Below are 17,600 nucleotides of genomic sequence, written 5' to 3'. Positions count from 1 at the left end.
CCTAGTTGGTTCACCTTGTAGATGTAAAGTCAGAGACGATCACTCATCTATTGCTGCTGTTTGAGTTGGTCATCTTCTAGACCTTCATCAGTGGACACAGGATGCTGCCCATGGGACGCTGTTGGCCCAATATATTTTTTGGTGGTGGACTATTCTCAGTCCAGCAGTGACAGTGAGGTGTTTAAAAACTCCAGCAGTGCTGCTGTGTCTGATCCACTCATACCCGCACAACACACACTAACACACCACCACCATGTCATTGTCACTGCAGTGCTGAGAATGATCCAACACCCAAATAATACCTACTCTGTGGTGGTCCTGGTAGAGTCCTGACCATTGAAGAACAGCATGAAAGGGGGCTAACAAAGCATGCAGAGAAACAGATGGACTACAGTCAGTAATTGTAGAACTACAAAGTGCTTCTATATGGTAAGTGGAGCTGATAAAATGGACAGTGAGTGTAGAAACAATGAGGTGGTTTTAATGTTATGGCTGATCGGTGTATATACAAACCCAATTTCCAGAAAAGTTGGGACATTTTGTAAAATGCAATGAAAGAAAAATAAATGATTTGTTGATTCTCTTGAACCATTATTTAACTAATAAAGGTAGAAAAAAAAGATTTCCAAAGTTTTCACTGATCAGCTTTAGTGTATTTTGTAAAAAAAAAAAAAAAAAAAAAAAAAAAAAAAAAAAAAATAAAAAAATAATATTTCTATATTTTTACAAAATATTTCTCCTCTTGATGCTGCACCATACACTTTCATCATGACACAGATTTGGACTGCAGGTATTAGACTGAGGTCTGGGCATTGTCTTGCTAAAATGACCACAGACTTCCCAGGAAAATATGTCATCTTGATGCATCTCTATAAAATCCCAATATACACCTCCACACCAGTAGTACCGTCACACAAATGCCAGTCACTGATGCACCCCTATACCATGACAGATTTTGGTTTCTGCACCCTTCAGTGGTTCTTTTCATTTTTGCCATAATGTCAGTGTTGACTCAACATCTGTTTTTCCCTAAACTTTCTATCTGAGATGACCGCAGGTCCAGTGTGCTTGCAAAGACTAGGCCAGGGGCCGGCAACCTTTTTTGTACTCTGTGTTGATTAAAAAAAATAAATTGAAGATGAAGTACTAAGTGTGCCATGGAAAACAGTCATGTAACACAAACTGCTGTTATGTATGTGACATAAACCAATTAATCAGTTAATTAAACTTACATGTCAGTGTGATCCTTGTCCATGACTTTCTCTGCAAAGATTATCCATCTGTGGTGTATAACTTTTATGAGGTGAACTTTTACCATGGCCTAAATTTTAAAGAACACTTGTCTGTTTCTTGTACCTTAAAATTGCTCGTTTGATTGATTCCATTTTGTCAGCATCATCCTTAATGAGCTTTGGTGCTTTGTCAAATCTGTCCAGTCTTGTTGAATTGAACGAACATCCACTTTTGCCAATTATGCCCGCCAGATGGCGCCCAGCCGACCGGTGGCAACACCGAGCCTCAAACCCGGGAGTTTAGAAACTCGGTGCCGGTGTGTCACCTGGGCACCCTAACTAGCATAATTTACTCAACCTTGACTGGCCATAGGTGGAGGTGGTGGAGGCGGTTAAGGTGGAGTAATTTATGCTTGTTAAGATTAATCAAGGTGTCGAGAGTGAGCATATGGCATAGGGTGTACATTTTTTTTTACTCTTACCAATCAGCGTGCTAGACAAACTTGCTTCACATGCCAGCTCTGGCACGCGTGTCATAGATTGCTGATCCCTGGACTAGGCCTTTGGTGGCTCGTCCTTTTATACCCAAACATGATTCCCTCAGCAAATACCCATTTACCAGATTTTTGCTTTACCAGATTTTTACCAGAACTTTTTACCTAGTGTGTCACACGAATTCTAAACTTGGTCATTAAAAAAAAAAAAAAAAACATATAATTTTGTCAGTTACATAAAGAGAATTAACAAATCACAGATTCCTGTTTTTACTATTTTTTTTAATTTAGTTTGTAGGAATAAAAGGAATAAAGTTAAACATCATTTAATGCATTGTGATGAAAACTATATTTAAGTGGCATATATTAGGAAAAAATGTTACAAGATACAGTAAGTCTTGGATGGCTTTTCCATCATTTTTTTTTTTTAATCAACCTGAGCATTAATTTCTGTGGCACTGGTTGCCATACAACTCTAAAACATAACAGATCCAACCACCCTATGCTTACTAGTTGACGGTGTACTTTTTAATAAATTCTGCTTTTCTAGATCTCTCCCTGTGTTCTAGACATACATTAGCTTTATTGTCAGATCTTTGGTTCCAAGGAGCCCGTGGTTGTTGGGAGACATGATTGGAAATGGAAAACCTTATTCACACTTGTCCTTAGCTGACTATTCGAAATGACAATTCTTGCTATGCCCAACATGGCCTGACAAGCTGGGTTTTGAGACAGCAGGATGGGTATCCAAACTATCCAGTTGAAAATATATTTTCTTTATTACATATAAATAAAATTAGTTCGCTGCAGAGAACGTGTTGACGTTTCACTTAACAAAATATGACCAGGAGTGATCAACAATTTTCACACAAAACTATCATGTTGATGTCTATAAACACCCTAATACTGTTCATAAATCAGTGTCTGAGTGCTAGAATGCCAGCTGCCACTATATGAACTTATTAAGACACACCTGCTATTTTACTCAATGTGAGCGAGAGAGATTGACCTTGTGATAATCCATCACCTTTAGCTTGATGTAAGGGTTTTGATTTCTGTCCTGTCACAGTAGACAGACCACTGGTGTAATTAACCTTTACCCAGGTCAGCAGGAAGGAACACAACCCCTCAAACATACAGTCCGTCAACACAATTTGTCTGCACGCTTCATAAATGTGCCTGTCACAGGCCAGTGAACTGAATTGACATCATTGTTAAATAGAGTGACCCATGTAAGTCATATGTACAGTATGTAACATATTAAGATGAGTCAGATGGAAGTGGATGAAAAAGTGGAACTTACAGGTCACACTCAGTTTCTTTAACTGTGCGACACTCATTGTGTTAAATCATGTGTGACATTTTACTTCCCTGTAAAAATTCAGTGCCAAAGGGTATGTTCAAATTAGTTTTTTTTTTCTTTTCCAACTGCCTGTTTACTATTTTACATTAAAGTGATAGGAAGATTTTTAAATCAGAGCTGGGGATGCAAATCTTAAAATTTACCAACCATCTATCAAGAGTCAATAGTGAACCATTATCCAACAAGCATATGGTAACCCATTAAAAAATCAAACACCTCACTAAGTGTAATGTCAACAAGGCTTCAGGCTTAATAAAAAAATAATAAAAGTAAACCAGCTTAACGTGACAATTTTTTTGCAAAACATTACTCTCCAATTTTATTTACATTTTTCTTATCATCCCAATTTGTTTTGGAATTGGATTAAGTGATGTGTAACAGTTTTTTTTTTTGTGCATTTTTCCCAATTTTCCTCCCAATCTAGTCGTATCCAATTACCCGATTGCATTACGCTTCCTCTCTACTGATGCCGATCCCCACCCTGATTGAGGAGAGCGAGACTGACACACGCTCCCTCCGACACGTGTGCAGTAGCGGAGTGCTCAGCCAGCAGAGGTCGTAATTGCATCAGGGTCCCTATGAGGTCCCTATCCGGCCTCCCACCCTGTATGAACAACAGCCAATCGCCCAGCCCAGCCAACGAGTTAAAAATATCAGCTAGCGTGTTTTACTGCTGCGCCACCTCAGCGGCACCGTTAATTATTTCAATAATTTAAGTAGTTAAAAAACACTTCCTGCTACTGTCTACTGTTAAACATTAAGATAACATTAATGTGAAAAATTCATGAAATGATAAATTTTGTGACGACAAACATGCAGCATCATGTCAGTTATACTCACTCCACCTGCATATCTAATCACAGTACAAAACAATTAGTCAGAATACTACAGAAATATTAACAATATTACCAGTGGTGTCATTTCTAGTCTCTTTTATTCTTTAAAATCACTTGTTATACACTAAGAAGTCCCTTTTTTCAATATTCAGCATTTTACACTGATCAGCCATAACATTAAAACCACCTCCTTGTTTCTACACTCAATGTCCATTTTATCAGCTCCACTTACCATATCTCTAGTTATACAATTAATGACTGTTGTTCTTCAATGGTCAGGACCCCCACAAAGCAGGTATTATTTAGGTGGTGGATGATTCTCAGCACTGCAGTGACACTGACATGGTGGCGGTGTGTTAGTGTGTGTTGTGCTGGTATGAGTGGATAAGACAAAGCAGTGCTGTTGGAGTTTTTAAATACCGTGTCCACTCACTGTCCACTATATTAGACACTCCTACCTAGTTGGTCCACCTTGTAGATGTAAAGTCATAGACGATCGCTCATCAATTGCTGCTGTTTGAGTTGGTCATCTTCCAGACCTTCATCGGTGGTCACAGGATGCTGCCCACGGGGCGCTGCTGGCCGGATATGTTTTTGGCTGGTGGACTATTCTCAGTCCAGCAGTGACAGTGAGGTGTTTAAAAACTCCATCAGCTGTGTCTGATCCACTCATACCAGCACAACACACACTAACACACCACCACCATGTCAGTGTCACTGTAGTACTGAGAATGATCCAACACCTAAATAATACCTACTCTGTGGGGGTCCTGACCATTAAAGAACAGGGTGAAAGGGGGCTAACAAAGCATGTAGAGAAACAGATGGACTACAGTCAGTAATTGTAGAACTACAAAGTGCTTCTATACGTTAAGTGGAGCTGATAAAATGGACAGTGAGTGTAGAAACAAGGAGGTGGTTTTAATGTTATGGCTGATCGGTGTATATTAACACTAACCCTTACTGCATTCATTATTTATTCAGTCAGGTGGTGTGTTTCAATTGAAAACAAATTTTGGCAAATCACTTTTTAAATTGAAATTTGATTCAATACCAGTAGCCAGTGATAACAGAGACATGACAAAAACAAAAATGATTTTATTAAAGTAATATTGGAAGTACCACTGACCTGTTCAGCAAAGAAGGAGATGACTGTGAAGACGACCAGTGTGATCAGTACACAGTGGGTCCAAAACTTCAGCTGATCCCTGTATATTCTCCTGCAAAACACCAACATGCATACCAGCTTAGAAGCTATGTTCATTCTTGTATAGTTACACTTCTTCTATGCTCAATTTATAATTAATCATAATGACAAAATATAAACATGTTATTGGTTATTGGTATTGTCTCTCCTACACAAGTGTTCAGACCCTTTATTTAATATTTTGGAGAAGGCCCATTTGGCAGAAATGACAGTTGCAAGACATTTTGGATATGTCGAACGTTGCATGCTTGGATTTGGGCAGTTTAACCCATTCTTCATAGCAGATCTTCTCAAGCTCTGTCAGACTGGCTAAAGAGCATCTGTGACCTGCCATATTCAGGTTGATAGGCTAATAAAGGATATTCAGGCCCTTGCTCCAAATTCAGGCCCTTGCAACAAGTGTTTCCCAATGGAACATGACCAAATTAAATTAATGGAAAAAAAATTTATATACAGTGTATATACAGTGTATCACAAAAGTGAGTACACCCCTCACATTTCTGCAGATATTTAAGTATATCTTTTCATGGGACAACACTGACAAAATGACACTTTGACACAATGAAAAGTAGTCTGTGTGCAGCTTATATAACAGTGTAAATTTATTCTTTCCTCAAAATAACTCAATATACAGCCATTAATGTCTAAACCACCGGCAACAAAAGTGAGTACACCTCTAAGAGACTACACCCCTAAATGTCCAAATTGAGCACTGCTTGTCATTTTCCCTCCAAAATGTCATGTGACTCGTTAGTGTTACTAGGTCTCAGGTGTGCATAGGGAGCAGGTGTGTTCAATTTAGTAGTACAGCTCTCACACTCTCTCATACTGGTCACTGAAAGTTCCAACATGGCACCTCATGGCAAAGAACTCTCCGAGGATCTTAAAAGACGAATTGTTGCGCTACATGAAGATGGCCAAGGCTACAAGAAGATTGCCAACACCCTGAAACTGAGCTGCAGCACAGTGGCCAAGATCATCCAGCGTTTTAAAAGAGCAGGGTCCACTCAGAAAAGACCTCACGTTGGTCGTCCAAAGAAGCTGAATGCACGTGCTCAGCGTCACATCCAACTGCTGTCTTTGAAAGATAGGCGCAGGAGTGCTGTCAGCATTGCTGCAGAGATTGAAAAGGTGGGGGGTCAGCCTGTCAGTGCTCAGACCATACGCCGCACACTACATCAAATTGGTCTGCATGGCTGTCACCCCAGAAGGAAGCCTCTTCTGAAGTCTCTACACAAGAAAGCCCGCAAACAGTTTGCTGAAGACATGTCAACAAAGGACATGGATTACTGGAACCATGTCCTATGGTCTGATGAGACCAAGATTAATTTGTTTGGTTCAGATGGTCTCAAGCATGTGTGGCGGCAATCAGGTGAGGAGTACAAAGATAAGTGTGTCATGCCTACAGTCAAGCATGGTTGTGGGAATGCCATGGTCTGGGGCTGCATGAGTGCAGCAGGTGTTGGGGAGTTACATTTCATTGAGGGACACATGAACTCCAATATGTACTGTGAAATACTGAAGCAGAGCATGATCCCCTCCCTCCGGAAACTGGGTCGCAGGGCAGTGTTCCAGCATGATAATGACCCCAAACACACCTCTAAGACGACCACTGCTTTATTGAAGAGGCTGAGGGTAAAGGTGATGGACTGGCCAAGCATGTCTCCAGACCTAAACCCAATAGAACCTCTTTGGGGCATCCTCAAGCGGAAGGTGGAGGAGCGCAAAGTCTCGAATATCCGCCAGCTCCATGATGTCGTCATGGAAGAGTGGAAAAGCATTCCAGTGGCAACCTGTGAAGCTCTGGTAAACTCCATGCCCAGAAGAGTTAAGGCAGTTCTGGGAAATAATGGTGGCCACACAAAATATTGACACTTCAGGAACTTTCACTAAGGGGTGTACTCACTTTTGTTGCCGGTGGTTTAGACATTAATGGCTGTATATTGAGTTATTTTGAGGAAAGAATAAATTTACACTGTTATATAAGCTGCACACAGACTACTTTTCATTGTGTCAAAGTGTCATTTTGTCAGTGTTGTCCCATGAAAAGATATACTTAAATATCTGCAGAAATGTGAGGGGTGTACTCACTTTTGTGATACACTGTATATATACTGTATATATATATATGTATACTATATATATAAATATATACACTATATATATTTATATATATATATATATATATATATATATATATATATATATATACAGTGTATCACAAAAGTGAGTACACCCCTCACATTTCTGCAAATATTTCGTTATATCTTTTCATGGGACAACACTATACACATGAAACTTGGATATAACTTAGAGTAGTCAGTGTACAGCTTGTATAGCAGTGTAGATTTACTGTCTTCTGAAAATAACTCAACACACAGCCATTAATGTCTAAATGGCTGGCAACATAAGTGAGTACACCCCACAGTGAACATGTCCAAATTGTGCCCAAATGTGTCGTTGTCCCTCCCTGGTGTCATGTGTCAAGGTCCCAGGTGTAAATGGGGAGCAGGGCTGTTAAATTTGGTGTTTTGGGTACAATTCTCTCATACTGGCCACTGGATATTCAACATGGCACCTCATGGCAAAGAACTCTCTGAGGATGTGAGAAATAGAATTGTTGCTCTCCACAAAGATGGCCTGGGCTATAAGAAGATTGCTAACACCCTGAAACTGAGCTACAGCATGGTGGCCAAGGTCATACAGCGGTTTTCCAGGACAGGTTCCACTCGGAACAGGCTTCGCCAGGGTCGACCAAAGAAGTTGAGTCCACGTGTTCGGCGTCATATCCAGAGGTTGGCTTTAAAAAATAGACACATGAGTGCTGCCAGCATTGCTGCAGAGGTTGAAGACGTGGGAGGTCAGCCTGTCAGTGCTCAGACCATACGCCGCACACTGCATCAACTCGGTCTGCATGGTCGTCATCCCAGAAGGAAGCTGACGCACAAGAAAGCCAGCAAACAGTTTGCTGAAAACAAGCAGTCCAAGAACATGGATTACTGGAATGCCCTGTGGTCTGACGAGACCAAGATAAACTTGTTTGGCTCAGATGGTGTCCAGCATGTGTGGCGGCGCCCTGGTGAGAAGTACCAAGACAACTGTATCTTGCCTACAGTCAAGCATGGTGGTGGTAGCATCATGGTCTTGGGCTGCATGAGTGTTGCTGGCACTGGGGAGCTGCAGTTCATTGAGGGAAACATAAATTCCAACATGTACTGTGACATTCTGAAACAGAGCATGATCCCCTCCCTTCAAAAACTGGGCCTCATGGCAGTTTTCCAACAGGATAACGACCCCAAACACAACCTCCAAGATGACAACTGCCTTGCTGAGGAAGCTGAAGGTAAAGGTGATGGACTAAACCCAATTGAGCACCTGTGGCACATCCTCAAGTGGAAGGTGGAGGAGTTCAAGGTGTCTAACATCCACCAGCTCCGTGATGTCATCATGGAGGAGTGGAAGAGGATTCCAGTAGCAACCTGTGCAGCTCTGGTGAATTCCATGCCCAGGAGGGTTAAGGCAGTGCTGGATAATAATGGTGGTCACACAAAATATTGACACTTTGGGCACAATTTGGACATGTTCACTGTGGGGTGTACTCACTTATGTTGCCAGCTATTTAGACATTAATGGCTGTGTGTTGAGTTATTTTCAGAAGACAGTAAATCTACACTGCTATACAAGTTGTACACTGACTACTCTAAGTTATATCCAAGTTTCATGTCTATAGTGTTGTCCCATGAAAAGATATAATAAAATATTTGCAGAAATGTGAGGGGTGTACTCACTTTTGTGATACACTGTATATATATACTGTATATATATACACAGTCAAGCCGGAAAGTCTGCATAATACCATAAACCATAAAGGTGTGATTTGTGGAGTGCTGCCTGGATGGTTGATCTTCTGATAGGTTCTACCATCTACACAAGGATACGCTGGAGCTCTGTCAAAGTGACCCTCAGGTTCCTGCTCACCTCCCTGGCCAAGGCCCGTCTTTCCCGATTGCTTAGTTTGGTCTAGGAAGATTTTTGGTGGTTCCAAACTTCTTTCATTTACCAATGATGGTGGCCACTGTGTGACCTGTAAAGCTGCAGCAATTTTTCTGTACACTTCTCCAGATCTATGCCTTCACACAATCCTGTTTCTGAGGTCTGCAGATAATTCCTTTGACCCCATGGCTTGGAGTTTGCTCTCTATCTATCTATCTATCTATCTATCTATCTATCTATATATATATATATATATACAGTGTATCACAAAAGTGAGTACACCCCTCACATTTCTGCAGATATTTAAGTATATCTTTTCATGGGACAACACTGACAAAATGACACTTTGACACAATGAAAAGTAGTCTGTGTGCAGCTTATATAACAGTGTAAATTTATTCTTCCCTCAAAATAACTCAAAATACAGCCATTAATGTCTAAACCACCGGCAACAAAAGTGAGTACACCCCTAAGAGACTACACCCCTAAATGTCCAAATTGAGCACTGCTTGTCATTTTCCCTCCAAAATGTCATGTGATTTGTTAGTGTTACTAGGTCTCAGGTGTGCATAGGGAGCAGGTGTGTTCAATTTAGTAGTACAGCTCTCACACTCTCTCATACTGGTCACTGAAAGTTCCAACATGGCACCTCATGGCAAAGAACTCTCTGAGGATCTTAAAAGACGAATTGTTGCGCTACATGAAGATGGCCAAGGCTACAAGAAGATTGCCAACACCCTGAAACTGAGCTGCAGCACAGTGGCCAAGATCATCCAGCATTTTAAAAGAGCAGGGTCCACTCAGAACAGACCTCGCGTTGGTCGTCCAAAGAAGCTGAGTGCACGTGCTCAGCGTCACATCCAACTGCTGTCTTTGAAAGATAGGCGCAGGAGTGCTGTCAGCATTGCTGCAGAGATTGAAAAGGTGGGGGGTCAGCCTGTCAGTGCTTAGACCATACGCCGCACACTACATCAAATTGGTCTGCATGGCTGTCACCCCAGAAGGAAGCCTCTTCTGAAGTCTCTACACAAGAAAGCCCGCAAACAGTTTGCTGAAGACATGTCAACAAAGGACATGGATTACTGGAACCATGTCCTATGGTCTGATGAGACCAAGATTAATTTGTTTGGTTCAGATGGTCTCAAGCATGTGTGGAGGCAATCAGGTGAGGAGTACAAAGATAAGTGTGTCATGCCTACAGTCAAGCATGGTGGTGGGAATGCCATGGTCTGGGGCTGCATGAGTGCAGCAGGTGTTGGGGAGTTACATTTCATTGAGGGACACATGAACTCCAATATGCACTGTGAAATACTGAAGCAGAGCATGATCCCCTCCCTCCGGAAACTGGGTCGTAGGGCAGTGTTCCAGCATGATAATGACCCCAAACACACCTCTAAGACGACCACTGCTTTATTGAAGAGGCTGAGGGTAAAGGTGATGGACTGGCCAAGCATGTCTCCAGACCTAAACCCAATAGAACATCTTTGGGGCATCCTCAAGCGGAAGGTGGAGGAGCGCAAAGTCTCGAATATCCGCCAGCTCCGTGATGTCGTCATGGAGGAGTGGAAAAGCATTCCAGTGGCAACCTGTGAAGCTCTGGTAAACTCCATGCCCAGGAGAGTTAAGGCAGTTCTGGGAAATAATGGTGGCCACACAAAATATTGACACTTCAGGAACTTTCACTAAGGGGTGTACTCACTTTTGTTGCCGGTGGTTTAGACATTAATGGCTGTATATTGAGTTATTTTGAGGGAAGAATAAATTTACACTGTTATATAAGCTGCACACAGACTACTTTTCATTGTGTCAAAGTGTCATTTTGTCAGTGTTGTCCCATGAAAAGATATACTTAAATATCTGCAGAAATGTGAGGGGTGTACTCACTTTTGTGATACACTGTATATATATCTATATATATCTATATATATATATATATATATATATATATATATATATACCTGTATATATACACAGTATCTCACAAAAGTGAGTACACCCCTTACATCTCTGCAAATATTTCATTATATCTTCTCATGGGACAACACTATAGAAATAAAACTTGGATATAATTTAGAGTAGTCAGTGTACAGCTTGTATAGCAGTGTAGATTTACTGTCTTCTGAAAATAACTCAACACACAGCCATTAATGTCTAAATGGCTGGCAACATAAGTGAGTACACCCCACAGTGAACATGTCCAAATTGTGCCCAAAGTGTCAATATTTTGTGTGACCACCATTATTATCCAGCACTGCCTTAACCCTCTTGGACATGGAATTCACCAGAGCTCACAGGTTGCTACTGGAATCCTCTTCCATTGCTCCATGATGACATCACGGAGCTGGTGGATGTTAGACACATTGAACTCCTCCACCTTCCACTTGAGGATGCCCCACAGGTGCTCAATTGGGTTTAGTCCATCACCTTTACCTTCAGCTTCCTCAGTAAGGCAGTTGTCATCTTGGAGGTTGTGTTTGGGGTCGTTATCGTGTTGGAAAACTGCCGTGCGGCCCAGTTTTCGAAGGGAGGGGATCATGCTCTGTTTCAGAATGTCACAGTACATGTTGGAATTCATGTTTCCCTCAAAGAACTGCAGCTCCCCAGTGCCGGCAGTGCCGTTGGTCGACTCCATGCAACACAGATCTCGGAAACAATTGTTATGCCACTAAATATTAGTTCAGTAATTTAAAGTAAAGTGAAACCTCAAACATTTTCAGTTAATAGATACATTTTTTGAGTTTTTAAAGAAAAATGCTGGCACTGCTAACAGCCTAATATTCATTTTCTTAACTTTCTGTAAAGGATTGACACAAACTGGATAAAATTTGGTTAATGTTTTGATTTAGAATTGAAAGTGTAGTATTTTTAGTGCATTTGCATTTATAGAAACAAAAGTTATGATTTTGTGCTTATATATACAGGGGTTGGACAAAATAACTGAAACACCTGGTTTTAGACCACAATAATTTATTAGTATGGTGTAGGGCCTCCTTTTGCGGCCAATACAGCGTCAATTCGTCTTGGAAATGACATATACAAGTCCTGCACAGTGGTCAGAGGGATTTTAAGCCATTCTTCTTGCAGGATAGTGGCCAGGTCACTACGTGATGCTGGTGGAGGAAAACGTTTCCTGACTCGCTTCTCCAAAACACCCCAAAGTGGCTCAATAATATTTAGATCTGGTGACTGTGCAGGCCATGGGAGATGTTCAACTTCACTTTCATGTTCATCAAACCAATCTTTCACCAGTCTTGCTGTGTGTATTGGTGCATTGTCATCCTGATACACGGCACCGCCATTGGATGCACATGGTCCTCCAGAATGGTTCGGTAGTCCTTGGCAGTGACGCGCCCATCTAGCACAAGTATTGGGCCAAGGGAATGCCATGATATGGCAGCCCAAACCATCACTGATCCACCCCCATGCTTCACTCTGGGCATGCAACAGTCTGGGTGGTACGCTTCTTTGGGGCTTCTCCACACCGTAACTCTCCCGGATGTGGGGAAAACAGTAAAGGTGGACTCATCAGAGAACAATACATGTTTCACATTGTCCACAGCCCAAGATTTGCGCTCCTTGCACCATTGAAACCGACGTTTGGCATTGGCACGAGTGACCAAAGGTTTGGCTATAGCAGCCCGGCCGTGTATATTGACCCTGTGGAGCTCCCGACGGACAGTTCTGGTGGAAACAGGAGAGTTGAGGTGCACATTTAATTCTGCCGTGATTTGGGCAGCCGTGGTTTTATGTTTTTTGGATACAATCCGGGTTAGCACCCGAACATCCCTTTCAGACAGCTTCCTCTTGCGTCCACAGTTAATCCTGTTGGATGTGGTTTGTCCTTCTTGGCGGTATGCTGACATTACCCTGGATACCGTGGCTCTTGATACATCACAAAGACTTGCTGTCTTGGTCACAGATGCGCCAGCAAGACGTGCACCAACAATTTGTCCTCTTTTGAACTCTGGTATGTCACCCATAATGTTGTGTGCATTGCAATATTTTGAGCAAAACTGTGCTCTTACCCTGCTAATTGAACCTTCACACTCTGCTCTTACTGGTGCAATGTGCAATTAATGAAGATTGGCCACCAGACTGGTCCAATTTAGCCATGAAACCTCCCACACTAAAATGACAGGTGTTTCAGTTATTTTGTCCAACCCCTGTATGTATATGTGTATGTGTGTGTGTGTGTGTGTGTGTGTGTGTGTGTGTGTCCAATGGACAGGATAGAGAAGTGGCTGACAAAATTCTGCATAGCAACAGATGGACAACCTAATAAACTGGCAACTGGGTGGAAATAGTTAGTATTATTTATCAAAGACCTAATCACTTTCTTCATCTTTGCATTGCTAGTTTAGTGCCTTCAGCATGTCTGGCATTTTGCAAGATGATACAAATATCCAAGTATGATGTCATGCGGTACCCTGCCAGAAATGAGAGGACAGCGAGCTGACATAATCGGCCTGGTGGGGAGCCACCAACTGCCGGTCATGTTGCTGTCACCACTCTTTGTGTATGTGTGTGTGTGTAGTGTTTGGGGTGTCAACTATAAGGTGGAAACTATGATAGCCGAATCATTTATCACCATTTATACATAAAAGGCCAGGAAGCTCTCCACTGCAGTGGAACTGACTTAGTAGCATGTGACCTGATGTTCTTCCCAGTGAGATTTATAGATGCTAGACTATTTAAAGGTTCAAACCCTGCTACTCATTTTACAAGATGTGCGTGTGATAAAAGTGCTCTCCTTAGACACAGACACACAAACACACACACACTCACACTTCTACTCTTACTACCACTAAAAAAATAATGACAATATTTTTATTATTATTATAATGTAAAAAAATAAAAACTTAAATATCTGATTAAGTCAATAATTAAAGTAATTAGTATTTAGCCTTTATTTAATATTTAGAAAAACAATCGTCAGTAGTAATTACAGCTACAAGTCTTTTTGGATACGTCTAAACAAGCTGGATTTGGGCAGTTTATCCCATTCTTCAAGGTAGCTCCTCTTAAGCTTTGTCAGATCGGTTGGCTAATGTCTAAAAACGTACATCTTCCTGTCTCAACACCAATGTTCCATGTGGTTTAAGTCTGGGCCACTCAAGACATTAAGAGACCCCAAAGCCCCTTTAGTGTTGTCTTGGCTGTATGCTTTGCCCTAGAGGAGGTTTTCTTCAAGAATGTTACCATATTTAGGCTGAATTCATCTATCCATCCCTCAATTCTTACCAGTCTCCCTGTTCCTGCTGCTGAGAAGCTGGGATTGGCCAAATTGTCTGCAGGGCACTGTTGTTGCCAGACAATGTAAAAAAGAGCCTAAAATGTCTGATTTATGAAGTCTTGGAGACACGATTGTCCATCCAACAGGTTGTGGGCCCTTACAGACCAAAGTGTGTGTCTGTCCAAATTATGTCCTATCAATGCAAAATGCAACAGGTGAACTCCAATAAGCTAGACACATGTCAAGGATGATTAAAGCAAAAGGGATTCACCTGACCAAAGTGTCAAAGGCTCTAAATACCTTTGTATTTAGAAAGAGATTTCAGCTTTTGGTTTTTAACACATCTGAAACAATGTCTTTTTTCATTTAGGGTAAGTAAATGTGAATTGATGGGTAAAAATGGCAACTATATATTCAAAATGAAATAGATACCAAAGTGCAGAAAAAGTCTGATTTGTTTTTTTAATCCACTGTATACACACACAAGTATAAATAAAGTAATTTAATTTATTTCTAAATCTGACCGTGACACACAGCTTATCCATATCCAGTGCCCTGACCAAAATTATTGACACGGTCAAGGAGAGTAGTTTAAAAAATAGAAAAGCAAACAATGCATCATTAAACCACAAAAAGTAAATAAATAACATCTTGTTTTCATGTGGCCCAAGCATGTGGTCCACACTATAAAAATACCACAGCACACACAAAGCTTTTTCCTGGAATCCCTACCAGCGTTGACAGCTATTGTCATTGTGACAATGTGATGACAGGAATGACAATCCTCTGTCATTCAAAACCACCAAGCAACAAACATGCTATAAATTACCCAAGCAGAAATAAAACACCTAGAGTACAGTTGCAGGAAAAAGTATGTGAACCCCTAGGGAATCATCCTCTGTGCCAAAAAGTATTTTAGATGTTGTGGGAAGGAATGGCAACATTACAAAGTGGTAAGTGCTTTACAGTCTCAACTTTTTTGGAATGTGTTGCAGGGCTGAAATTCAGAAATGAAGGTATATTTACAAATTATATTAACAAATGAAATGACGTTGACCAGACAAAACATGAAATATTTTGGGTTTATACTGTCTACAATAAAATAGAAGTAAATTTAAGAAAGATTGTGGTTTTTTATTTGCACTGTCCATACTGTCCCAACTTTTTCTGATTTGGGATTGTAGCATAATTATAATATATATGTACGATAATATATGGACTGATGTAACAAAATTAAAATGTTCCTTATCTTTAGCAAAAGACATTTACAGCCCTTCATAAAAAATTTAGAAATTATCATTACACTAATCCAATTAACCTGACTGCTTGTCTTTGGACTGTGGGAGGAAACCAGAGCCATCAAGGAAACCCACACAGACACAGGGAGAACATGCAAACTTCACACAGCAAGGACCCAGACCGCTCTACCTGGGAATCCAACCCAGCTCCTTCTTGCTGCAAGGCAACAATGCTACCCACCAAGCAGGGCTCTAGAGTGCGACAAATTTGGTCGCACATGCGACCTAATTTCTCAATGGTGCGACTAAAAAAATCTCAGGTCGCACCGGTGCGACCAGGCGTCCGAGGGAAGAAAAATACAACAGACACACATTAGGCCAATATCATGGTCTAAACCAATCAGAGATAGTGACGGGCGGGACAATATTGTAGCGGTGATATGTGAGCGACATTCAGCTCAGCCAATCAGAATGCAGCACCAGGTTTATACACGTGCGTTTGGACGTTCTGCCGTAAGTTTAGTTTTGTATATGAGACTCGCCGGATGTCCCCAGAATGGAAGTTCGGGTTCTGGAGCTCGGCGGTGTAAAGTGTTGTAACGCTCACTTAAGTCCTGACTAAACAGTTAAAGTGACTCTACCCTGTCGTGTGCCTTTATTCCCACACCTCCACCACCGCACAGCAAAAGACCCGCAGCATCCCCACCGGACAGCAGCTAGGTGAGCCGACCCTCTACGGTAGCAAGGGGCTAATGCTAGCGGTAAAGTGCCGCGATAGTGAAAGTAAAAACACGACAATATTTTCGTTAAGTAAAATATAAAAATAACTAAAAGACCAAAATATATTACAATACATGTAGTCAAAATACGCAGTGAGTGCACCGCAAGCGATTTTGGGAATCTGTGTAAAAGATTCAGTAAAGCCGATAATATAATGCACTGCATTTAAGATTACACTCTAACACACACACAAACATATACATATAATTTTAAATATACACACACATATAAATAGATATACACACATACATACACATTTACTCTATTATTTTTATAATTTTTATAAGTGTGCTATAATTAGTCTGTAATACTATAATTAACTGTAAAGAAGACAGTGGCCGGCAATAGTATATTTGTGACTGGTTCTAATACATTTCGAATTGAAAGGCTGAAAAAGCCCAATGCAGCTATAAAACACATTACATGCCGCGATAAATGCACTGCCCAAGTGTCCCCCTCTCCCCACTGCCCTTCATTGTCAGGCAGCAGCAAACAGATCATCAGACGAGGCCATGTTGACCAGATTGTTAGTTATTTCCAAGTCAATATTGCCTGTATAGACAGTGATTAAAAAAAAAAAAAAAAAGTGAACCTGTAAAACTGCGGTGTTAAATGCGATGCGGTCGAAAATTTGGGTGCACCTAACTTTTGTGCTGGTGCACCTAAGAAAAAAAGTTAGGTGCACCAGTGCAACCAGTGCAAAACGTTAGTCTAGAGCCCTGCCACCAAGCCACAGTGCTGCCCGATTTCGGTTTGTCTTTCAATCTTTTAATTAAATTGCACAGATTATTAGACACATGAAAGGTGGAAATAAATCTAAAGTAATTTATCACTAAAACTTGCCATTTTTACAGGGGTGTGTAGACATTTTATATAGGGGTGTGTGTGTGTGTGTGTGTGTGTGTGGCCTGCACAGAGCCCTGAACTCATCCTTACTGAACAACATCCCCATTTGAAACACTGATTGAGAGCTACGTTTACTTGTCCAACATTAGTTGTGTTGTGTTGCGTTTTATCGCCATTATAAGCTCTGTATTTAGAGCCATCTCTATGGCGTGCCATTTGTATGTTTTTAGAACATTCTTATTACAAGAAAGGTGTTTGAAGAGGTTGAGATTACAACAGATGTTTTAACTTTATGCTTTTCAGAAATTTTTAAATCTTAAAAGGAGCCGTTTTAAAAAAAATGTCTTTTATGTCTGATCCCATCAAGTTCCAACATTA

At 41.0% G+C, this 17,600-nt stretch overlaps 1 protein-coding gene across 1 annotated transcript in view; it reads right to left on the bottom strand.

The window, feature by feature from the left end:
• gnptab (N-acetylglucosamine-1-phosphate transferase subunits alpha and beta) overlaps positions 1-17,600 on the bottom strand; it is a 61,140-nt gene that overhangs the window by 1,005 nt on the left and 42,535 nt on the right. The window contains exon 20 of the mRNA XM_062994112.1: positions 5,055-5,145. Within this exon, the coding sequence (XP_062850182.1) occupies positions 5,055-5,145 (91 nt within the window). The remainder of the gene's footprint in view (positions 1-5,054; positions 5,146-17,600) is intronic.

Source organism: Trichomycterus rosablanca, chromosome 1 (assembly GCF_030014385.1).
Source record: "Trichomycterus rosablanca isolate fTriRos1 chromosome 1, fTriRos1.hap1, whole genome shotgun sequence".
Taxonomy (NCBI): Eukaryota; Metazoa; Chordata; class Actinopteri; order Siluriformes; family Trichomycteridae; genus Trichomycterus; species Trichomycterus rosablanca.
This window is presented reverse-complemented; position numbering and strand designations above follow the sequence as displayed.